We start from the raw sequence: 26,680 nt of genomic DNA on the forward strand, positions 1-26,680 counted from the left end.
GGTTGCATTTCTTTCTTACTCGCTTCAGATTTATCTTCTGCCACATCTCTTCCCGCCCTTGCTGTCTCTACAGGTCTGAGGGATTCCCGTCAAGATTCACATAATCAGCAATGACACTGATGCAAAAAATGAATATTCATTATCTTAACTGCTGGCCACAAATAAGATTCATATCAGGTAGTTCTTTGTGATGACATAGATCCATGCAGAATGTAATACATTTGAACATAGCTTCTACTGCGATCTGAGAATGTGGCCTGGAGATGATGGGCTTAAACAGATGAAATGCTGGAGAAGTACGCCTGCTGAATGAGCATTTTAGCATAGAGGGGTTTTAACTTGGTGCTAGAGGGATAGGATGATTGCCAGACTGATGGCAGGAGAAAATGGAATTTTAATTGATAACTGAACAAAGAATTAGAAGTAAATCTTCAACTCTAGTCTCACCAGGCTGACACTACTGTTCCACAGTAGAACAAAGCATTCGGGAAAAAAAGACTTTCAAGGAAACCTATAGCATTTTTTAAAATAGCCCTTGATGTTTAAAATGCATATAAATAATGAAAAAGATTTCAAAGATATGGTTGGATTGGCCCTCACATTCCTGTGGCTCTCTCTCAATCATGCAATTAAATAATTCCTGAAGTAAAAATGGTTATCTACATCAAAATTAGAGATGAAGTTTAACCAATTAATTGAATTATTTCTAAGTAGTGCAGATTCAAACATTTTACCATGTGCAACAGAGAATGGTAGAACACTGCAGCTTGTGCTCAACACACCAAATTCTACTCACTCAGAGAAGTGCGAGGACACTGCAGAACAGAGGAGGTCTCCTCTGAATGCTGCTGTTCCAGTCTTCTGGAAGAAGGACTGATTCCTGTTCATAGACTGGAGATGTTGAGTTTGTGCAGCTTGTCATTAGTTATACACAGCTGGCATGTCTGACAATGCAATTTATTAATAATGTTAAGCTGGTGCAAGTACAGGCTGCTTTTTTCTTTTCTGTGTATATCACTCCTTGTACAGCAGGTCAGATCAGAGAACTACCTGTAGCCCCTACCAGGCCTTCGTGGGAAAGCCAGTAAGACTCTAAGGGGCAACAGAGAAAGGGGCTGGCTGAGTTTTCACCTGGATCAGTCCCCAGTTTGCCTCATAGTCTACCTGAGCGGCTATTGTTTCTAATATAGGCTCAGGGAGGAAGACTACAGGCAGCTCTGTGCACCCACGCAGAGATTTGACCACAGAGCAAAGCCTGATGTAGGGAGCACTGACCTGGGGGCAGAAAGGGAACAGTTCCCCAGGCCAGGTGCTCACATCGGCACTGCAAGCTCCACTTGTGGACTGAGGTATGAGAGCAGCTTGAGGAAGAGATCTTTCTGTATATCATCTAAAATGGATACCGAATATAAAAAGATTCTTTGGTATTCTTAATTAAATAGAAGGAAAAAATAAAATGGGGGAAGAAGTCATACAGTCATAACACGTAGTGACATTGTCTTAAGGTGAAAACTATGTTTAAACAAGTGCTGCTGTTTAATTCATGTGCTGCAAGGACTTCCACTTTAGCCTGAAAACACCCAAATGTAAGGACTTACAGCAATAATCAGCTTTTAAAAATAGATAACTGAGCTTTACCAAGGCTGTTCCCAGGAGGCACAAGGCTGTGGATTTACACCAAAACTGATTCTAGAGTAAGGGAAACAGGAAAAAAACAGCAGCAACAAATTCTCCTTGAAGAGAAGACATGACTCTATTAGAGTACTAACCTTTCCACCTGGGGAGTTTATCAAAAGGGGACAGAACTGTAAATTAAATGAGAAGAATAAATGATAAATTATGCTATTACAGAATTCTTTTACACTCTATTTTTCTCCAAAGTTCTCTTGAGAATGGCCACTGCTCCCAGATCTATGTGCAACGTGCCTTGTTAGAAATGCTTTGATACTATAATAAAAGGTGAATAGATGCTACGAAGGAGCACATCTGTGAAAGGTATTACAAATATAACTGAACTTGGATAGCAGAAAGGATCCAGAGGAACTGAATTAAACAAACAAAGGTTTTGCAGTGTGGTTTGGTAAACCACATAGAAGATACTAAAGACATCAGCCCAGAGCACGCACTTATTATGACGTGGGACTAGAAAAGAGAGAATGGCTGGCAAACAGAAAAGAGAATAGAAACGCCAAGGACAGCATGAAGAAATCACACAGAACTGGCACTTTAGACGGGAAAGGGAAACTTTGATATTTCTGTAGCAAACAAGATGACAATTGCTACTGATTTTTAAATAGATTTGAAAATATTGCCTATAATGCTTTGGTCCATTTTACAAGGAACATGTGATCTCAGCATTAAGCAGATATAACTTGAAAGCACCCTTAGTGTAACAGGCACAAGAAATGCCAAAGAAAAAGAGATATAAGTGAAGAGTTTCACCAGATTAAGGTATTCTGCCACTGGAAGATTCTCACTGGAGTGCACAGAGCCTGCCTCACAGTGGGGATCCTCGAGGCTCCTGAGTTGAGTAAGCTCTATGGTGAGTTGCAAAGAAAAACACTTGCCATTTTTCTGAATCATCTGCTATCTTGCAGTGAGCATTTTGAAACTGTTTCTTGCGACATATCAGGCACATACCAATGAGCACTCATTTTAATGGGAAGTCTGGAAGTCATCCCAGCTTCCACGAGCCCACTAGGACACAAGGCTGCCCTGGCTTGCACACCTTGAATGCTCATCACAACAAATTACTCTGTAATCTGTGCATCCCAGGAAAACTCTAGCAAGCATTTATCTACATTGTTTGGCTCTATTATATCAATATGGCAGTAATGTTACCAGGCAACTTTTCCTTCAAGGGAAGTAAAGAGTGCAAGATGTTGAGAATAGTGCACAAATATTTAACATGATCTTCCCAAACACTAATAACATATATGGAAAAGCCCATGTGTTATGTGGAAGCAGAATAATCTGGCTTCAACAAGAGCTGGAATGGAAGGAGTGAAAAAAGAGTAGTAGTGAAGACTTAGGGAAACCTGAAATCTCAAATAACTCTAGTACTGGCAAAGAGTACAACTGCCTCTATTCTCTAGACACTAGTCAAGGCATTTAACTTTGGTGTCGCTGATCATCAAGGTCAGCCAGCCACAGAAGCCACATCAATAGCATTCATTCACAAGATATCTATTACCCCCTAGGTTCTTAACCAGGGCACAGAAAAGGTTCCATTTAAAAATCATTTTATTATTAACATAATCTTCCCATTTAGCCAAGTGTGGGTCATGAATAAGGAATGTCGGTAAATACTCCATTTGAGGTTCTTTTTACATATTTCCATTGATAAATAAACTCTGAATTCACATAAAAAAGTTAAACTTAAATAACTAATACATTTTTTGTAACAGGCATACATTGGTAAAATATAAATATTCTTGTACTTAGCCTTTGCTCTAAGTAGAGAACAGTTAGCCACACATCACAGTTATTAACAACTAAAAACAAGAACTCAACTGATTCTCTGGCCTGGACTAAAATAGAGATGGAAACAGAAAATTCTCATTTTGACTTTGGGCCAAAAGAGGTTGAGAGGCAGGAAGAAAACAGTTTTCATAACAGCCTTGTTAAAAATAGACTGCTCTGCCACTGAATTTTAACTTGGATATATTATTCTACGTTTGGTAGTTGATTCCATTATAATTTTATGTAACACTCAAGTATCACTAACAAAGTATGGCACATCTTTCAGGAACAATATAATGAACTTTCAAAACTACCAGGGTAAAAACATTGGCTATATGACTGATTTGGCTCTGGTTAGCCATTCTGTCCTCTCAGTTCAACAACAGAATGCATCATGACACTGTTTTGGCCACTTTCCCACAGAAGATGAGTTTGTTACCTGCTGCTCTAAGGTTTTTCAAAATAATCAGTTACCAGGCAGCCTGAAACACTGGGTTTTCACACCCAGAAGTCAGACCAAAATAAGCTGGCCAAGGTATCCTTTCAAAGAACTCTCGGGATGATTGTAAAAGGGACAACAGGACTGCTGGCTTCAAGCTCCAGTGCCGTCAGGAAGCACTCAGTAGCAGCATCATCATTGCCTTGAGCCTGCAGCACCTCACCCAGGCCGTTCCAGACCTCGTGGGCCGTGGAGTTCACCTGCACAGCATCTCTGAGAATCTTCTCGGCCAAGCTGTAGCGCCCAAGCTGGTGAAGTATCAGTGCCTGCAAAAACACAGCAGAAAAATAGTCGAGACTGGTCACAGTGGGATAATGCTGAAGCTCAAATGATATGTTGCAGCAATTAAACAAACGCAGGTAGTGGATGGGTTCAGAGTGCTATAGACTATATATCATGTGCATCTTTTTCATTTAAAGACATGGAGCAGGTTGATGCAAGCTACTCAACAATAAGTGGCTTTGGACCAGAAACACTGGAATGCAAAAAACAAACTCTGAACAACAAAATCTGTTTATTTCTCCCTGTAAATCTGTCCCTCAAATCCTCACTCTGAAGTACAGATAATTAGAAAACACTGAAATTTTGTGCAAACCCTGAATTGTCCACCATGCATTTCTGGAATTCTGCTCACCAGGCTGGCTTTCAATCACAGACTGCCAGCTGCATCTTACAGAGCAGCAGAACAGACCATGCACCCCAAAACGACCACATAAGAGACACAGATACAGTTTGATAAGTAAATAAATAAATACAACAATGGCTAATTTGCCTAGCAGATATTCTGCCATAAAGCTACTAGAGGTCTTCTCTGGTCATGGGTTTTTTGAGCTGTCAAGTGAGTCAGTATTTCCAGAGTGGGTGAAGAATATTTCCAATTAAAAAAAATAACTTTCAGAGAGAGATAACTTTCAGAGATGGTATTTTTTCCCCACAGGAAAGCAATTACTAGTGACTGGTAGGTATCAGATGGGAAATTTCAAAAAATGAAGGATATGAAACCTATAAACATACATATGTATATGTATCTGTGTGTGGTTTGCATGCATTCAGTTTAGTATAACCATCCAACCTTAGAAACTTGAAAAGTGTTACTGACTTTCAACACCTGAATCTCTAATTCATTTTCTAAAATTATTTCTGGGGGGGGGTGTTGGGGGAGTGCTGATTTCATACTGATCAAATACGCAAATTGTCTGCAAATTATTTTTTTCCCTAAGTATACCAAACTATTTTCCCCACTTGCTGAAAATTAAGGCTTTTTTTTTCAAGACCAAAGGAAGCAACCAAATCTTACAGTTATAATACTGTTGACTGGAACAGAAGTAAGCTATGCTAAATCTGGTCAATTCTGTTTGGAAAAAAAAAGTGCAGTAGAGACTACCCAGCTAACAGAACATAAGTAAATAGTCGTTGCTTGATGGTTGCTATACTCTACTAAGAATATACACCATGTAGCACTTGTGAAGGAACTGCTATGGCTTGGACAATCAGGTTGTGTACCCTCACGACTTAGAGGCCATAGCCTTTTAGAAGCTGACAACCAGACGTTCTCTGGCATGGAGAACGATGGATATCCTATCACTGTGATGATAGGAGGATTCCTACTCTAGGCTGCAGCATCCAGGTGACAAGCTTTGCATCCACAGAACAAATGAAGAGGAAATAAGACTCATTTCATGTAAAGCATCAAAAGGATAGCAACGTTTGGTCACTATCGCTGTAGTCTGAGTTCAAACAAGTGATCTAGAGAAAGAAGGCATCATATCCTCTGACTCACTGATTTGCTCCCTCGGAACGATGGTCAGATGTCACACACAGCCAGTGTCCAGCTTGTGTCTCCTTCCCAAATGGCTTCATTTCATTCATAAAATTCTGAGGCACAGAATATTTTTGTCTGTGGTCTTTGCCTGGCTTTGCTCTATGAAGCAGCACACTACTGGCAGTGGGAAAAGGAGCAGGCATGTCAATCATGCAGCAGCATCCTGCAGTGACCCCACACCATCACCCAGCCAAGAACATTGATCTCCAGACTACCAGCTGTCAGCAAACACTTGCCCTCTGAACTCTTCAGCAAAAAAAAAAAAAAAAAAAAAAAAAGAGAAATAAAAACTCCTCTAAGATTTCCCAACAGTCAATACAGATTACAGTAGTCCTTAACTTGTAAATTTCCTTTGCTTTATAACTGGAACTAAAAACTCCAATCTACTAGTTGTGGCCATTACCCATATACAGACAACATTCATCTGCAGTGTAACGCTAGATCTCTCACTTAATGACTGGAGATGAGCTTGAGAAACACCTCAGCACTGCATAAGCTCCAAGTGACATACGGCTCACACCTGCAGACCTGGCATGGTACTTTAAAAATCACACACACATTTTAGTAGACAGAACCCACAGTGATTCTAGAACCTGAATCAATTAGAAAAGCTGTTATACAATCACCCTGGTAAATAATAAGAAATACTAGTAGGAAAAGCACCTACTCCATAAATACAGAACGAAAAGAGTAAATTACTCAAGAGTTACACAGATATGCCCACTATTTGTTCTCTGTACATTTTAAAATGCTACAGTGCTTCACAGGTTTTTAACGCAACTGTTGGCATTCTGCTAAGACAAAGCATCCCATTGCATCTCTTTCACATGAAAGTGATAAATTTATGACATTTGCTGTTAGCATACTGTTATAAAAGCCTCCACTTTGAGTGGGTTCCTTCAATTTGCAGTAGTTTGGTTTGCTGAATTTGCATGTTTTCTGACAATTTCTGGTGGCTGTTTTTGGCAAAAAAATAAACCCTTCCCTATATTTCTCTGCTAGCCAATTCAACATGCAGAGGCTGATTTCGTAATTCAAAAACAAATAGAAAATTTTCATCAGAAATTGCATAGACAAAAAACATTTTTTGTTTGGTGTGCCACCATTGCACACCAAGTAGTGTTTCATGTCTGTTTCTGCAATTCATTGCCACTGTTCTCAGAAATTCATGGATTTCAGATTCTGCCTGCATTAGGAGAAGCCAATGGCCCTTTATCACATCCAGGCCATTGCTGGGGTTCAGAGACAGGAGTAACAAGGACAGTCCAATTTCAAGAGCATACAAAACCTGAGTTCCTAAAATATATATATATATATTATTGTGTGCTGTTCATGATAGGGAAATACTTTAGTCACTGGAAAACAAGGTTCTACACAAGCTTCACATCAAAACAGAAAAAAACCCCACCAGGAATTAACAAAAATGAAGAAAAAGAAGTTCCAATTTTCTTCCCTGCCACAGGTTATTTTCAAGATCTTGCAGATCTTTCTTCATTCGATCTCAAGGCACAAAGCCTCCCTCTGTTTAATGATTTCACACGTGCTTGTTCCCTCTCTCAGCATCTTTATACCTCATTGCACATTGCCCCACATAAAGAACTGCTATTCTTTGCTCATTTCTCAAGAACATCTGTTTTCATAATGCTCAGCCAAATAGAGCCCAACCCTCACTGAGGGCCCTTAGCACTGTTGTCAAAACATAAGTCATTTGTTTTTATTCAATATCTCCTAGGTACCTGCACAAACATAGTCGTTAAAAACAGCTATTGAGTCTGAATATACAGAAATATCATAATGTTCTATCCAAAACATTTGGATGAATAATCTTCATTTGTACTTATCTTGCATATATTATGGAACAGGGATCATATCTTCTGTGTTTTGGACAGCATCTGAGGGCTAATCCTGTTTAACGTTCTGATTAATGACATCACAAGAATGTTGATAAAGCTAAGAGGATACAATACAGAAACAACAGGCTGATCATGAGAACTGGAATAACAGAAATACAGCAGAAGTCATTAACAGCAAGTGGAAAATAACAGGGCAGCAACAAAACTGGTCTGCAGCAGGGTGTAAGCCTATCAACTGCAAGTATCTCGGGAGAATGCCTGGCATAGATCAGGCAGCCATAGGATAATAGTGTGAAAAGGTGTCAGTGTGGGAGAGGGAAATGCAGGTGACATCAGGAGAGGTTTCCAGCAGATAGTACATAATGACAAGAAGACATCCTCTGGCACTTCGCGTCGTTCCTGTTCAACACACATCATTCAAACTAGAACAAGCATAGAGAATGACTATTGGGATGATCAGTAAAAATCTTAATTTACAAGAGAAGACTGGCAGACTTGGTTTGTTTAACCTGGCAAATCAAAAACTGAGAGATAAATTTACTTGTTATAAATACAGTAGAACAGAATAGAGAAAAACTATTTTAGTTAGAGAATAATGTTGGCAGAGGAATAAATGTGTAGAAATTGGCTGTGAGTAAGATTACCAAAAAAAGGTGTGAGCATTCCTGGCAATTGGAGCAGGGAGTTTTTGCAATGGCCTTCTGCTTGTAGCAGCAGGGTGTAAAACAATTCATGTTTGAGGTTGAACCTATGGAAAGGGCTTGCATGCTCTGATGGTTGAGAAGGTGACTGTGAACCCCCACTATTCCTGATCCAATATCAGGTTTTCCATCAACTGAATACCCACATTCCTTCTGGTCATTAGTGGAAAGTGAGACAATAATGGCATGCTTATATAATGTCATGACTTGATGCTTCTGTTTTTTGAAGGACTTTCTCTTAATTTTTTGGGTTACACTGAAGAAGCAAATGCAGAGAAATATCCAATTAATGAATGCAAACATTAAAAGGCAAAATTATGGTAAAATACCCAACTTACTTTTGAAGAAAACTGAAATGACAAAATATTGTCTTTTGGGCACAGAAGGATGCACAATGGAATTTTCAAATGCACGTAGCACAAGATGTTTAATTAAGCACTGACTTCAGTAGGACTAAATCTTCAGTCCACCTTGTTAACAATCAGCAAGACATTATGTACCCATCTGGCCCCTGCATAAACAATACAGCTTCAAAATCTGAGCTATGCAGATAGCAGTAGAAAACCAATCACAAAATTTAGTATACACTTTAATAAGTCAAAATCATATTTTGACATGCCAAAATTATATTCTGTATAGTCTTTTTCCCCCTTTCATTTTCAGTGCAGTGAAGTTATTTCTTATAAGCTAAGTCTAAGTATTTTTAAAAAGAAAAACATTCAAAGTAATTCTAATTTACCAATGCAGCTTGACACAAACTCCATGTAAAACCTTCAGTTAGCAAATGTACCATTATTATTAACAAAATATCACTCGGTCTGAACAACATGATACAATAAGCAATTGTATAAAGCTTAAATAAGCATGTAGTGAAGTCTTCACTGCAGGGAACCTTTTTTCAGCAAATAGGCTTTTTCTCTTTTGCAAATTAACCTGTCATAATGATTAACCAAACAGTCAGTGGAAATCATGCATCTAGAAAAATAAACACAGAACAGAACTGGAAAACCACTTAAATAACTGATTTCTGATTTTGAAAACATCATTGGAACTATCTATTTAGATGAGTCGAGGAAGGTCACTTTTTATGTGCTTTTGGGGAAATGGAACTCTGTAATTTTCTTTCTATGAAACTAACTTTTGAAAAATAATAGCTGTAATTATCACTCGTTTTGTGCCTCAGCAAACCAGAGCTTTATCATGCCAAATGAATTACTTGAAATAACTATCAAAAGTAATAAAAGCAAACAAACAAAAACCCAACACTATAAAGATCACTGTGGTTTCTTCTACGTGACTAAAAATATGCTCAAGTGAGCAGGAGGCTTTCTTGAGATGGAATCATCTCACTGCTTGTCCACTAGCCCTGGAAAATAAGCAGTTCCCAAACTCAGCAGAAGAACCACTTGAGATGCCTTCCTTCATCCATTTGGAGATTGAGACAAACAATTTCATTTTCTTTGAGAAAAACACAGACTCCAAGTAGGAGATGTTCTCAAAAGTCAGATTTTTTTTTTTTTTCCAAAGCAGAAAAAAAAGATGGAATCTTGGACCATGCGTCCACTTGCAATTTTGCCTTCTTGAGAGATGATGCTAAACTCCCAGCACTGAACTCTCACAACTCTGCAGAGAAAGAAATTGATAAGTGGGAGAAATGTAGGCACTTAACGTGCAAGAAAGCATCAGTTCTGCTGAAGATTTGCATCCTGTTGAGATGCAAGAGACCTCAAGTATGGGAATTTCAGTTATACCAGGTAAAATTTTCATACTGTATTTTTTCCTAGGTTGATCTATTACAAGAGTTCTCTAAAGAGCTTCTAAATTTGGGCCCTTTTAACCTAAAAATTTTTCAGAGCTGAAATCTTCTCTTGCAAAAACAGTAACAAAACTTTATGAGAAAATGAAAACTGTAGTGGATCAATTTTGCTTTTAATAAGGAGAGAGAGAACAGTGAAAACACCATTTGCCCAACTCATTGATGACCCACAGAAGCCCAATAAGCTAAAAGCTGCAAATGTACGATCAGATACAGAGCTATACTCATGTTGGAAATAATGATTTTGATAATGACATGAAAGACTTAGAGAAATTACCACATCCCAAGTAAGTTTCCCAGTTCTTTATCTTAACTTCTTTTTAAAGTCCCAGCACGATAATTCATTTTCACATAAAAAGACATGGTAGAAACATGCAATCTTATTTAAAAACTTGAAAATGAAGAGTTATGACTATAAACAGTTAAAGCTCAATATGCAAGGCATGTACAGCATATCCATATGCACTGTAAATTCAGCATCACAAAACTGCCCCTTCTTACACACTGCTTTTTCAGCCTATTTTGCAGGTGTTAAGGTGGCTGCTATTTTCAGAGAAATCCATCAAACTAAAGTTTACCAGAGACTTGACAGTGTTGTGCTGTAATAATGAGACAGAAGCATTGGTGAGAGAAAAGTGAGCTATTTTCATGATATGTGGACAAATAAGTAAAATTCTGTATGTGATGTTTCCCATCTTCTGCGATTAAAAACACACATTTAAGTACATCCTATGACAAATATAAATGCTGCTTTTTTTATTCTGGGTCTCTTTTGGATTCCACGTACTTCACAATTATGTAGAATGAAATAGCACATTATTTATACACTACACTCTCCTGTTTTCCTTTTAACTGATGAATTTGTACTGTACCATGTCCATCTACTGGAAGTGTTACTTTCCTCAAGAAATTGTGCATCAGTTCCTTCTTTGGAAGAAGTGTACCAGGAACAGCTACATGTTTAGTCATTGTAAGTAACTATTTTCTGCAAGTACAGAAAGTTTGAAATGAGCCATTCCATCAGAAATAAGCATAATTCTATGTCTGCTATGACAGATATGGATGCATTTTAACTTAGGCATTCTAAAGGGCATCCGTATTGTAAGGTTTAAAGACAACTGGATTGATCAACACAAGAAAAAATCGTTCTCTCTAAATTAAATACGTAAACTTTTTGAACTGAAAAAGAAAATGCAACGTACCAGTCATTTGTTTCCACAGTGTAGAATCTGAAATCCATTGAAATAAGATAAACATTGAAATTTGTTTGAAGAAATAAAATGGAATATGCAGAAAATAGAATATTTTTGCAGCTCTGTGTGTTATTCTTTTGTCTTCTTTTGTTTTTTTTTTTTTTTTGTTTTATGAGGACAGGCAGCTGATAGCACTACAGCTGATCACTCACTAGAGCAAAGCATCTGATGAACAAATGTGAATCTGTGCCTGCAGCCAACATTTCTGCTCATTGCCTATGCTGAAATATTGCTTTTTTTCATGTTCCTTCCTGCCACTCTCACTTGCCTTATTCAGTCAGCAGCACACCCAGGAATTTAGCTGTGTATTTTGTCACCACTAAAGCTCCCAAGCTCCAGTCTGTTACGTTTTACCCTGCCCCCAATCCCAACATACCCCCTCAGGGATCCAATTGCTTCCCCTGCTGCAAAACACTTGTTGCTAGGAGAAAACTTACTGCTTGGCAACAGAATCAACAACTTGGGCTTTGTTACTCATTGAACTCTACACTGCCAGTGTGAAATAATGAACACGTGTGATTGTTGGTGCATCTGTGTACTTATAAACCCTCGAAAATGACTGACCCTTTCTAGCAGGAGCATGTTTGCCCTTTAGTTCGTTACTGTGCACCGCTGATAACCCGGAGTTTCAAAATGGAAAGTTTGTTTGGCTTTAAGTTGCTGATTGCAGCCTCCTACTGAGATGAAGCTCTCAGGGAACTTTTTTTTTCCCCATAAAATAACATAATTATGCAATTGGCTGCCATAGCTTTGATTTACAATTTATTTGAACTTCATATCAGCTTATAAAAATGCAGCATCACTACCAAACTATATGGTGAGTTCTGTATGGTTTGACTAGTTTGACACCAGCAAGTGCAAAGTAAGTGGAAATAAGACACCTGACTGGTGGAGAGGAAAGCTCATAGCTTCAGAGGTAATAGAATGCTTTATCTCCATTTGAATATCACACTGAGGCTCTTAATATGCTTTGTCTACACACAGTGAAAACACAGCAGTTCTCCTTCCAGCCATCAGACTGCCATGGCTCAAGCAGTGCTGTACCATCCTTCTGATCAACCAAGTACAGCCTGTCTTCAGACTGTGGTCTGTTCTGAATTTGGAGTATTTGCCTTCTGGTGCCAAATGTTTTACATTTCCTCCCAGCTGTGATATCAGTGCCTCCCCACCTTGCTCTTGCACTCAGTATATTCTTGGACGTCACTTATATGCTCATCCCTTTTCTCCTCCTCAAACATTTTATAGATACAAGTGCATGACCTTGTTACACTATACCCGATAATGCGCTAATGGAATACTAACATTTTATCAGTAGAATCTGTGGTTGTATCACGACATTGCCTGGTTTCAAAAGCAAGGCTGGATTTACCACCGCATCATCATGCTACCTACAGAGCCTCCTAGATGCCACTTTTTACTGATACCATTATTTTCCAACTTCCAAGTCACAGGGTGAGAAACAGTGTGAAGGTCTGTTACTCAAGACACAGGGCTAAGATAGAAGTGTTTTCAATTGTAGAAAGAGGAAAAGCAAATGAACAAATCATCCAAAAACGATACAAATGCAGAACAGACTGGGGAAAAAAGCTCAGACCAAGATCATGGAAGGGAGGAGCCTGAGATTCAGATCGCTGAGTCCATATTCAAAGACTTGAGCAAAAGCTTTATATTTTAAAGGACCTGAGGATACTGTGAATTGTTTCCTTACTCCACACTTGAGCAAAAGCTTTATATTTTAGAGGACCTGAGGATACTGTGAATTGTTTCCTTACTCCACTGTCTAAACACTAGATTTTATTTTACATTTGACATTCCTGCTTTTGAAAACTTGTTACCCATGCAAAATTATATGTAATGGACCGAAGAACCTGTATTTCTTGATACTGGCCAACCATTGATACCATTAAAGAAGAAATATTAACAAATAGCAAACTAATATTTTAGAAGCTGTATTGCTCTTCATTAATGAAAGATTTTCTATAAAATCACAATGAACCTACAGGTGGTATGTAGCTTGTGTAAATAGCAATTAGAAAAACTGAACACAATCTAAAGTCTGGTGTGTCAAAGAAAAAAAACAAACAGTTTTAAATCCAATATGAGGTTCAGTGGTTAAAATTTATAATTAAGAGAATTGTTAGAATATTTCAAACCAGTAACTTTGGAAATCATTACCTAAAATGTAACTATTTTCAAGGCTATTTCTGTATACACTTAATACTACAGAAACTGACACTAATCTGAATTTTTGGGACTATGGAAAGGTCATTAGAAGTGAATTAAGCTTTTCCAGAGTATTTTTGCATTGATGCATTCATAATTCTCTCAAATACTCTGACAAATACTGCATTAACTATTGAGTCAGAACTGCAGTATAAAAGATGACGAATCCTTTTATTATTAAAATAAAATACAAATAGAAATGTAAAGATTTAAATGCATAATTGTCATTTTTTTCTCTTACCCTTAGCCAGAGACTTTTGCATATGTATGTGCATTTGTTGTAGCTAAGTCTATGGCTACAGTCATTGTTTCAGAAGTGTTACGACACCATAGCAGCACATACTAGAGTGGTATTGCAATCATCTCCAAGAACAAAAGGTTAATTCTAATAAAGCAGAGTTCTTCACCAAGCCAAGTGACACTGGGAAGAGTTTCGCACTTTAGCCTAGGAGGAGAGACTGTGAGAGTTCCAACAACATCCCCAGGCAACAGCATGTGCCCACACCAAAGCAAATGCTGAGCTGCCATCTGCTCGTCAGGCCAATGCACTGCAATGAAGAGAGATTGGCATTTTGCAAAGAGGCTTCCAGCATCTGAGGGCATTCATTCACTTTCTCATCCTCAGACTGTTCAATAAAGGACAGCAGTAGTAGGTGGTAAACCACCAAACTGTCAGTCTGACAGAACAGCTACCAGCAGATCCATCCATAAGGGATGGATGTTTCAGTACCAACGGAAGCCATACATCCTCTCATCTGTGCACCATCAGGCAGCGATCATAGGAGTCAACCTCAATCACTGGCTAACATAAGGCCTTTATCACTTAGAAAAAAAGCAAAACACCTCTTTGCATACTGACCTTTCATAAAACCTCAAAAAGTTGCATATGCTTTAAGACATTATCTTCCAAAAAGGTAGGAAAAAAATTTTGTGTAATTTTTAGAGAGAAATCTCAAGGAGAAAAAAAAATAGTAAAACAAAAAAGTTTAAAATAGCAGCACATTTCAGCAACTTAGCCTTTTCTAATTCTGGCTTGGAGGAAAACAAGGTGAATACTGTTTAATGCGACTTACCTGTCATCTTTGGAGTGCATGTAAATCGATTCAATTTTCTCACATCTGTCTTCTTGCGGATCATTGTTCACTGTTTACATAGAACTTGCTAACAAAATATTTTCAGTTTAATCCTGTTGCCACATCTCTCAGAAAATCTTCAGATATTTTCTACAGCTGCAGTTCAGTCACCTGAATGCTCATTGTGGATAAGAACAAGTCTGATATGAAGCTACAGACCCATTTTTTCATCCAGCCATGTCACTTCTTAAAAAATAAGGATAGAGCTAGCCTGGGAGGAAACCTGGGAGGAATCCACACTTCAGCTCACACTGATAGTACACTTGCCCTCTTGGTCAGTCTCAGGTACTTCTACTGGATTTTTTTTGCTGTTTTTACTGCGTATTTGGGATCATGTGGTAACCTGTGGAGCACAAACATCACTTTCCTTCCCTAATAGAAGAAGAAATCTGTAGCCTCACAGAATTCATGGTGAGAGCAGAGAACATGATGTCTTGTAGTGGCTTAGCAACTCATCAACAGCTCAGATCAGCCAACAGCCCCAATCCCACAGGCAGAGGCTCCAGCCTTGCTCTTGCATTTTATATTTGTTAGCAACATCATATTTCTGTTATCCAAGGTCTGGAGGTTCTCCAGGTCTCACTTTTCATCAAACTGAGACTTTTCCCCTGTAACTGCTCTTCCCCAGTACAGGTATTATTACATCGACTGTCCTACAGTCTTTTTGTAGCTTAAGTTTCATCAACTCTTGCTAGACATCTTACTTACTTCACTTCACTTCCAAGTTCTGCCAGAACTCGGGCTGGATCCTCCATACTCCTCCACCAGCAAGTGGACTCTTACCACCATTTCCATGTTACTAGGTTTGCTTTTGTCATCCATGATAAATACCACTTTCCCATTAAAGACTCAGACAAAAAGAGCTTAATGTGGCTCTGGACTTTTTATGAATGATTTTTCATCACTGCACTGATTGACACAGCACTTTAAATCATATGCTGCTGTTAGTTCACAGCTCTTAATCATTTTCTAAACTGCGTGATAAGTTAATGCACAAGGCTTAAATCTGCTGAGAAAATGAGTGTAATTCCAAATGCTATTTCTCCTTCCCTTTGGTTTGCCAGTACCAGCTGACAGGCTGCTGAATCACACTTGATTCTTGATTCCAAAAGTGTCAGAATTTTGGCCATTTGAGCCACTTTTCTAGTTCATTGGAGCACAGCTGGCAGGAAGAACACAAGAATGACATAAAAGACCATCCCACACAAGGCTAAGATTCCATCAGAATAAGCAAACTGGGAAGCTGATGTTCACTGAGAAAAGAACTGAAATGCAGAGTGGCAGCTTCCACTTTCAAAGATAAGAATGACAGCAGCAGTGTGGTTTTAGTGGGGCATGTGAGAATGCAGGAATGTACAGTGACCTCTGAGTGCAGGGAGATACAAACCCTTCTTATCAGCTCTTATGTTTAACATTCAGAGGTTCTATCTTAGGCAAAAACTATTTAGATGTAAATTTTGTATTAAATCAAATCTAATGCGCACAACAGAAAGAGTGCACCTACTAATAGATTTTCCTACAATTTTAGGAAGCATGAGGTTTGATTCTGGAGCAAATGAGATGACTTTGGATGCCTAGGCTAAAGCTACATCATTTACTTTCAACAGAGATCACCATCTGCTCACACTGTCGTATCACAGTTTTAAAGGAAATTTTGTTTGATGCATCAATTACTTTAATAGATCTGACAGTGTATCATACTGTTTTAGACTTTACATCAAGAACAGCTATTTCTGGCAACTGTAACCTACCAAATTCTGGCAAGGCATTCAATTAACATGACAAAGCATCATCACAGACTGCATCAGTGTCACAGCATTTCATAGCTCTCTGGTAAGCCTTTGGGTCTGTGACCCTCGTAATACCATCTGTTCCAGTACCATTGTGGCTATGGCTTTTTCAAATGGTCATAAATTAAAATCCAGACAGAATCCCAGAGAAGCTATCGTCAGCTGTCAGGACAAGTTGTAGCACAGAGCATAAAAAAACTGGAAATTGAAATGAGTCTGCAGCTGATAGTGGTTTGCCTGCTCATCTTTTGAGCATCTGTAACTGCTTGATAACATCTGTTTTAAAGTAATACTTGCTTCCTATTTAGAATAAAGGGCATTGTTTTTAAGTGAGAGTAGGTACTTCTAAAACCTCATCTTTGTTTCCATTTACTTATTCTAAGGTAGCAAACTCCCCTGTCCAGCAGAGAAAGTTTAATTTGGAAAACAAGACAAAAGCAATTTTTTTAAGGTCAGATCTCCCAGGCCATAAGGCAAGTAGTTTTCCAAAGTGCCCCTTAACACAACTATTGTCTGCATAGACTTAGAGCTCTGAAATTATTTTCATACTGTGTGTTCTATGGAAGCCATAATGAATGCACATGTTGGTTGGTTGGTTGTTGTGGTGGTTTTTTGTTTTTTTTTTAAACACTCATAATGCATGATTTTGTCTAAATATGCTATGATGCCGAGTTAGACAGCTAACCCACATAATACCCAAAACTGCTTAGTTCAGAGATGAGCAAAAAAACAACAACAAAAAAAACCATCATAAAACGTTGTTATGTAGGGAGCATTTTTAGTTTCTGACAACTGCATTTTAAAACAATACATGTCATAGAATCATAGAATCGCAAGGTTGGAAACAACCTATAAGATCATCCAGTCCAACCGAATGTACAAAACTACATTCAATCTTAGAAACTGGACAATGATAAGTATTTATAATATTTTGAGAAACTTTAGAACTTCTCTTTCTAGATTATCACCCATCAATCACAGAGTGAAGCAGTTATGGTTTGCTATGTCATACCAAACTAACATAGGATATTACACTTCCATAGGAAAAAGCTGGCTTGAAAAGTCTTACTCAGACTATAATGGTAATATAATGGTAAATACATGAATAAACAAAATTCCCAAAGGATATTTACAATATTAGTTCTTTGAATCCACTCATAAGAAAACATGCAAAGGTTATATATGTGTTCAGAAGTGCTCAGAAGTTCACATTAGGGACTATACTATCTTCCAACTTTCCCCAGAGGTCAAAACAAAGCTCAGCTCTTTTTTCCAATACAGGCAGGAATCTGATTTGAAAGACAGGAGAGCACATCAAAGCACAGACCTGAGCAGAGTATCTGAGAAAAACCAGCAACTCATTATAATGAAAGGAGCAATTCTTTTTCCTTCAGGCCTCAAGAGCCTTCAGGTTTAGTGCTGTTTGAAGTTGTTTTGTCTTGAACTTTGAACTTTCCACCAAAAAATAAAGTAAGATAAGAAAAAAAAGATTTATGAAAGTAGTTTACATTCATAGCCTTTACTGTAACATGGTGCCAAGTTTAACTGAACTCTCAAAACCAGATCAAACATGAATCAAAGTGCTCATGCCACAGATAATACCAAGTCTACTGTCCAAACCCATTGCTTTCATCAGCCATCTCAGCTGCAATGATTTGGGGAATATTGCATTCACTGAGCAAATCTAAGTGAATGTTCACCAATTCTTCCAGAAAGGAGGATAGTTGGGGAACATAAGATATAAATTGACTGATTTATTATTTAAGACCATTAAAAGTTCTGCAGTGAATATGAAGCAATGGCCTCATTTGACTCTGTGTGATCTGAAATGGCTATCAAGGAGCTACCATGTGCCCCTTTCACTTCAACTGCATGCAAAGACAGTAACTATTAAAATACATATATATACATGTATATATACATGATATATATGTGTATCATTTTCACTGATAAACGATCATCTAGATTTTAATAGAATGTCCACCTATGACAAAAAAATAAATTTAAATATCCTAAGGGAAAATCCTCCTAAATTTCTGCAAAGCACTTGGCAAGCAAAAACCCAAAGACAACCCCCTCAGACTCCCTTCAACAAAAGTACTGATGAGGCTGTCCTGTCAAGATTAACTGATACAGTGGAGATCCCCATGGAGAAAATAATTTTCTTCGGAATTCAAATGCATTGGAAAGAATAAGCATGAGAATTAAACATGAGTCTCATGAATGTAACGTACAGAATTAGAAATCAGAAGGCTAATATCATATTTATAGGTAAGTTGCAGCCTCTGAATCTCATTTTCCACATTTCTTGACAGGAAATAAATTACATAGACTTCAGAGAAAAGTACAGATTAAACTTAGTAAGTTAATCACTCAAAGCTGTTTTGAATACAAATACTGTAACCTTTTAAAGATATGTAGGCTTTAGATTTTTAAAAACCCTAATGAGCAAAAGTGATTTCCGTAATTGTCTTACGATCTGCCACGCCAACTGCCTTTGTTGCCAAACTGTCTGCAGCTGTTCAATGCAGCCAGGTACAATTTTACTTCTCTAAACTTGCCCAGATGCTTAATAACAGCACTGTTACCAGTTTACCAGACACTGGCTTGCAATAACAGTGTAGATGTTAATGCTGCATCACTTCATAGCAACAGCATAAAAAGATCCCTTGTGCTCAGCAGAAACCCAAATTAAAAAAGCATCCAGACTTCTGAAATGGAAGAAAAGGAATTTTCTTTTTAAAGCCAACATAGAAACAAACAAACAAGAAATTGAATGAGATCCAGATATTTTGAGAACTGAATTATCTCTATCCTAGAAAATAAAAAGATAAATAAAAGAAATAAAAAAACTGGCTAGCAAGTTGATAGTAGAGCCATCTTTACTATCAACAAGTGATTTACTACTTGCATGTCAGAAAAAAAATGATTACTTAAGTTTTCTTAAATAACATGCAAGTCCTTAGAACAAATGTTAAAGAAGGAAAGGTAAGCACTTGCGTGATAGGGAAAAGTAGAATAAAACACAGCGTATGTTTATCACTGGTGACTCAGCCCAACAGTTTATTTGATTACTGAGATGAATTGCAAATGAAAAATAAAACAAAACAAAACGAAACAAAAGAATGGTCATGGTACCAAGCTGCTGGAGTTCAAGGAGTGTTTGGACAAAGTCTGCCCTAATGAGAAAGCAGGAGACAGCACCTTTCTGATCAACAATTTATTACTCCGTTACCGTTTATTCCTCCTCATCCCAAATATATAGTCTGTTATGAAGAATAATGGAGCAAATTGATCAAACCTTAGAATGAAATACAATTTTAGAGTCAGATGAAATACGTTTCAAATTTTCCCATGGAGCTAAAGCTAACTGAAGTAATTGTTTTATCTATTAGTTTGATTACCTGCGATAAAAAATTCCTGACAAAAAAATTCTGGCACTAAATTTAAAGACCAATTTCTTATTTCTGCCTAAAATCAGATAGCTACTAGAAAATCCATCTATATTTAAAGAAATCTTATCTTGGAGAAATTATATTATACTCTTCATACATCTCCCCCAAGTGCAAAGTTCTCCTTGTCTTTAAATCATGGAATCATAGAATCATTTGAGTTGGAAATCATCCTTAAATGTCATCTGCTCCATCTCTCCTGCAATGAACAGGGACCCTCCAGCTCAATCTCGTTGCTCAGAGCCCCAAACAGCCTGACCTTGAACATCTCCAGGGACAGGGCACCACCTGGGCAAACTGTGGAAGCATGAGCAGAACTAAATACAATACTGACTGGTAGGGAAATAAAACTCCAGTAAATGGAATAGAGATCTTAAAATGAAATTTAAAATGAGATGGGCAGGAGAGATAAAGAGACAAAAAAACAAAACAAAACAAACAAACAAAAAAAACAACTGGGGATTTGCTGAGAAAACTCTTTACCAGAGTAGGTAACTTATCTGTCAACGCTGCTGCTTGAGACAACCCTGGCCAAAAGGAAACATTAAAAAAAATTTCTTGAGGGATAGTTGCTTCTAGATCTCTAGTTTTGTACTAAGGTGGGCCAGTTTCTGCTTGAGGAGTACAAGATAAAGCATTTTTACAGACAAGCAGTCACAGCTCCCAGTCAGAAATAAAAGTTCATCGTCATTGACTAGGTATCTTTTGGTTCTCTTTAGAACAGTCTGCTTTGACTATGGCTTATGCCAAAATAAGTCAAGGCTCTCAGAGATAGATGTAAAGCAAAAAGCATAAGGTGATTTCATCAGTTCATTGAAATGCACCTGAGAACTGCAAGAGATTTATAGCAAAATTTATAGCGATATCCCATGCAGATTCACAATAATGAGAGACTTGACTAAAGAGCTGAGTCCCAGATGCTTTGACAGAAGTGCTACACCTCTCATTCAGATTACAGTTGATGGTAGAATTTAATTCCATTTCACCAGTATGCAAAGTAATGCTGAGAAAAGAAAAGACATGAAAATGATTTCATATCTTGCATATTTTTCTGCAGTTGGTGAAATCTTACCTACAGAGTTCTGCAACAGAATCTTTCTTGGGAAGAGGAAAATAAAATTCTTTTCATTCTCTTTTTAAAATTGACTTTAGTTGCTCTCTCCAGCCCATTTCATATCCTCTATATTGCTCCCAAAATAAAAGTATTTATAAATGATAAGAAATTATGTCATTAGTTGCCAGCTGTTGACTCCAAGCAAAAGTCCTTAGAGACTAAAGGCAAGTGAGCCACATGTACCAGGTGCCAGGCAGCTTCTTGCTGTGCAAGTTCTCAGCTCCAGCCATAAAGTAATACTTTAATATATTCAATAAGTACATAAATGACCAGGGAAGCAAAATAACCATAATTAGCCCAGCTCATACTTCAGCAAAACGACCTAATTTAAGAAGTGTTTTGCAAAGCAATTCTCATACCAAAAAGCAGTTGCAAAGAAAAAATAAAAACAGCAGTTCTGAGATCTATGCAAAAAGGCGCCATCAAGTACCCATGAGAAGGGATGCAAGAGACTATAGAGGACAAGAGTGTAGCACACTTTTTCAAATTCTTCCAGACTTTCACTTATTTCTACTTTATTCTTTCTTTGGTTAAACACAAAAAACATAAATATCACAAGCAGCTGTTAGTACTTCAATGACACAAGGTCTCCTGGCCATATTTAGTGAATCTAGAGACTACTGACATTTTAATTCTATCCTATGAGTCTTACTTGGTACTTTTTTCCACAAGTTAAAAACTGTTGTTTTTATCTCTTCTCCATCCTCTTATGTCATCTGTAAATCAACAAAAGGCATGGGAGAAAGAACAAAGATTACACTGGATATCAACAAAACCCAAGTGACCACAATTTTGAAACAATCAGATATTTGCAAGGTAAGGAAATGGAAACAGAAAAACTTGAAAAGTAAATTTTTCATTATATTGTGATGTTTTTAACAGCTTGCTGGTATGTTCATCATCTCTACCGGGTACTGTGAAACAGTGAGGTGCCTTCCATGTAAAACTGTGGTAAAAATATGTTAAGTTACAATGTTAAGCTGTAATATTTGACATAGCTTTGTCTACTGAGACATCAATGTAGATCGTTAGGCTATCCTTGAAACTTCCCATGAGAAAATGATCAGGATAGATCTGGAAGCTCCAAAATTTAATTTGTGAAGTTTCCAAACTGAGACTTTTCAGTTGTGTTGTTTAGCGATTGACATTTTTATATGGACATTCCCCAACTACATCACATGAACAATCTGTGCAATGAGAAGATAACTCAGAGCATAACTGGCAACATTTTGGAATCAACTGGCCATTCCTGTAGTATGCTTCAAAAAAAACCACCAACAAAAAACCCAAACACATATCATTAAAGCTCTAGTATCTAAATTGCTGTGAAACCAAGCATGTAAAAATACCAGGCTGTCAACAACAAAAAGGCATCATTGTCAACTAACTAGCTGTCACAAAAAAAGGCCAATTTTATGGATCACGGGGTGCTTGCAATGCTTACAAAATGGTAACCAACAGACAACATGGCATATGGCCAGGCAGCACCAGACTTTCACACTGTAAAGACAGTAGAACATATTCAAAATAATAGGAAGGCAGGTTTGTAGTACAGAATATATGTATACATACATGTGTATATTAGATATGCATGTAAGATGACTGAAGAGTGTTAAGAAAGATAGTGATCTTTGCATCTTCCTTCCATTACTGCTGATTTACTGTGTAATTCAGGGTGGAAAAATCAAAAGCTATGTTTCATAGGTTTTTACCAGTGGTAATGTAAAGGGAAGCCTTGAGTATTTGGAAGACTGTTAAAAGAATATGTCCACAAACAAATGTTCCCATCATTTTGTCACAGAGAAATCATTTCTTCTATTTTCAAACCTTGTCTCATTCTTCTTCAACCATTACATGCATAAAGATGCAGTTAAAAAGAAGATGAACGGACACTAAGATTCAGCATTAGCATTTAGCTCTATCATGATCAATTACAACCCAAACTACCCACAGGACCCAGCACAATGTGCTTGAGACAAGTCTATACAGACTAACCATGATTTTTATAGTATAGTAGCTTTACACTGAAAATCATATGTTTCAGTGAGCATTTCCCAAATAAAGTCCTTAGTAGAATAGAGTATTTCCCCAAAGGAAAAAAAAATACTTCAGGTGGTAGTGTTCTGTTTTTCTGTTCTTAAACTCTCCCGATTCCTTCAAAGGGGGTCTGAGTTCACATCTTTACCATCCTCTGCAGTTTTTCTTTCTTTCAGGCAGCACAGCATCCTTCAGACTCATAAGCATGTGTAATCCATACCTACTGCTTGCTTTCTTTCAGACAAAGTATTTTGGGGTTGAAAAAAAAGCAAGATAGAAATCAATAATAACAACGTACTTGTAATTGAGATGTAAAGTGCATATAGTTAGCATAAGGCATCTTTAAGAGACCTGACACATATAATTAAAGAGAACTTTGACAGTGTGGAGTGAAGAACATAATCTTTAAGGTGTTTTTTTTAACTAATTTCTACATGAGTAATTTTGGATAAGTAATTTCTCTCTTTCTGTTTCAGTTTTCTGCTCTTAGAAACTAAGCTACTAATAGGATTAACTGGAAAGTGCTAAGATGAATTAGTCAATATTGAAAACAAATTCTGGGATTAAAATGATATACAGGTGCCAGAAAAATGATTTCATGTAAAAGCTGCATTTACCTAAGAATTTTTCAGCCCAAGAGAGAATACAGAGATTTGTTTCCTGGACAATGAGTCGAAATATTAATTGCCATTTCAGGCACTACTGAATGATGGTCTGTTTCAGGACTTCTCAGACGTCATCAGTAAGGGCTACTTTCCACAACAGCACTCTGACTACTGGAGATAAAAGTCTGTTTATTCCTTTTTCACAAGGGAGGAAAACAGTGACAAAAGCAGGAAGGCAGCAGTAAGGCAGAAATCTGGAGGTGATGATAAAGGATAGGGAGAATAGAGAAAGTTGCTCAAAGAAATTCTTTGCCAAAATCAGGCAGGTAACAACCAAATATGTGTGACATTCAGTTGAAGCGTGAAACATCATTTTTCAGTTTCATCATTTAACACATTTTAAATTTCAGTGGGTTTCATAAAGAGTTGTTTGAAACCCAGAACACAAACTGAAGTATTTCAAACCTTTTTAACACAGCTTTGTTCTGTTTCAGAGTTTCTTCTACAACCCTTAAAAACATGAAAGGAGGCTGCATTTCTTCAAGTGCATTGCTGCCACACTCTAAGAAGTACACTTAAGTGATACTGATGTTGCTGCTTCAGTCTTTACATCTTGCAAGAGTTAGATTTAAGTCCAATAGCAAGCTGGCATAGTCCCAGGCTTTGAGAAGATTTTAATTAATGACAAATGGTAAAAAAAAAAAATTGCATCTGAGAACAAGATGAAAACTGCGTAACAGAATGCAGTTAATGAATATATGGATATAAACATTAACTGTATGAGGAATAATTTAGATGCAGAAGCAACTAAAGAGAATTTTAACAACATTTCCCTTTGAAATAACTAGTTCCTGTTATTCAACTGACTGAATTGGAAGCACACTTTGGAAGAGACTGAAAGAGGAGCATGAACACAAACACACTGCCCCCTGCAGCCAGGTTTCTGTTAGAATACATCATGCCTTACGTAACATAATCCAAACAATGCGATTTTCCAGTAAGTTTAAGTGAGCACATAACACAGCTAAACAAGAATCACATTCCCACAACTCTGTGTCATGAAGTATAAATAAATATCTGTTAACAACTAGTAAATGGTTTCATTTATGAGACAAATTTTGATCAGATCTGAGGTTTCAGGTGGTGACTCAGATTGCTTCATTCTTGGGTACGTTGGGAAGGATGGAGAAACCAGCAAGCAACATAGCACTTAACTCACACCCTGCAGAAGGACCAATGTCTGAATTAATCTAGCCAGAATCAGAATAGTGTGCTGTAGGAACCCTGCTATACTCCAGAAGTGAGATTATATCAATTAAAGCATCCTTCTATCAGTTGATGATGAAGCTTTCTCAGTAGACTAAACAGAGTCAGAATCAAGAAAGTTGCACTGGAAAACAGTAAAGCTTATAAGTTTTATTTATCATCCCAAGTTCAGTTCATTATCCTAAGCCAGAGTATTGTATCATTAAAAGGAGACTGCAAAAGGAGAAATTGTGTATATTCCCAAAAAGCAATTATTTTTCTCCTCTGGCCAACTATACAGAGTATCTCAAATCAAAGAACCACGTTAACATCAAAAAATTCTCAATTTAAATTGAACCAAGTATCAGGTGACAATCATTCTAAAATTGTAATTAGAAGAAAAAGAAATCATAAAAACTGGATCCAAGTTTTAACTATTTCAAGTATGCAACTTGAAGATTTAGGCCTGGATGTGTATGGTACACGTGAGAACTTCCTGCACCATCCATTCGTCTCATTTCTTTCTTATCGTATTTTATAAATTAAGCCATTATGACCTATAACTGGTATTTGACAAACAATAAATAAATAAATACAGCTTGTTAAACAAACTTAAGCTCCAAGATAAGTGGTACACTGAAACAGTACCACTGCACACAAGCACTGCAACAGTAAACAGTGTAAATGTCTTCCTCACAATATTTTTGTAATTGTCAGCAGATAAGAACAATGCAGATTCCTGTACTTCTCCCTACACTGAATGACACAAACTGGTATTTTTAAAAGTGTACATCTCTAATATTTGTATCTAAGCAGCATAAATCTCTCAGCATAGATTTAGAATAATATCTTAATACAGAAAATGTCTAGAGAAACAGGAAAAGCTTTTAAAAGCAAGATTTTAAATTATGATAATGCTTAAAAAGAATTCAATTTATTTAAGCGAACAGAATTCTTCCAGACTGCATGTATTTGTCCCAAATTGAAAAGACAATAAGAAGATATTCCAGTTTAAAAAAACAGTATTTTTCGTTTCTCAAGTCTCTCACAGAGCTAATAGAGTAATGAGTGTTTGCAGACTTTTTATTACAAGGTGGATTCAGAGAGGAGCAAAAGCTACTCATAAAAATGTAAGCCTTCATTTTCACTGTACTACACTGGTTTAAGGTTGAGTGGTTCAGGTTTTGCTTTCTTGAGAAAAATTAACCTCTCAGCATTTGTTAGTAGGCTCATATATAGCTGAAAAAGTGAAACAAAAAACTTCATCTGCACTGCCTTCCTATCTGATCTTTTGTCTCATATGTTCCCCTTGGGGATGCATGAGAAATTTCTGTGAATAATTCCTAAGTGCCTAGGCACAAACCAGCTTATCCCACTCAACAAAAACGTTGAGCAAGAGATGCTGCTTTGCTGGATGAAAGAGAAACTGTCCTAATGGAGTAAGAATAAACGTGTGAGTGTGTATAAAATTATATAAACAAACATGTACAGTCATACTGGAGATGGCACCTTTGTAAATAAAGATATACATTTTTTTGAGGACATGATAGATTCCTACAATTCAAAGATCTAAGAAATCACATAGCTTGAAGGTGTACATTGCATCATGTGAAGAATTCCACTTTTAGACTAGAATTAGAATGACAGGTCTTCCCTCTCGACCACAATGCCTAAT

General features: G+C 37.3%; 1 protein-coding gene across 3 annotated transcripts in view; it reads right to left on the reverse strand.

Annotated features, from left to right (window-relative positions):
* Nucleotides 1-3,225: 3,225 nt before the first annotated feature.
* The window catches only part of TTC7B (tetratricopeptide repeat domain 7B), a 124,138-nt gene continuing 100,683 nt past the window's right edge, over nucleotides 3,226-26,680 (reverse strand). For all 3 annotated transcript variants that reach the window (XM_042865153.1, XM_042865143.1, XM_042865134.1), the window contains one exon: nucleotides 3,226-4,227. In XM_042865153.1, the coding sequence (XP_042721087.1) occupies nucleotides 4,006-4,227 (222 nt within the window). In that variant the 3' untranslated portion in view covers nucleotides 3,226-4,005. The remainder of the gene's footprint in view (nucleotides 4,228-26,680) is intronic.

This window comes from Lagopus leucura, unplaced genomic scaffold (assembly GCF_019238085.1).
Source record: "Lagopus leucura isolate 7727_CA_CO unplaced genomic scaffold, USGS_WTPT01 Super-Scaffold_1, whole genome shotgun sequence".
In the NCBI taxonomy this organism is placed as follows: domain Eukaryota; kingdom Metazoa; phylum Chordata; class Aves; order Galliformes; family Phasianidae; genus Lagopus; species Lagopus leucura.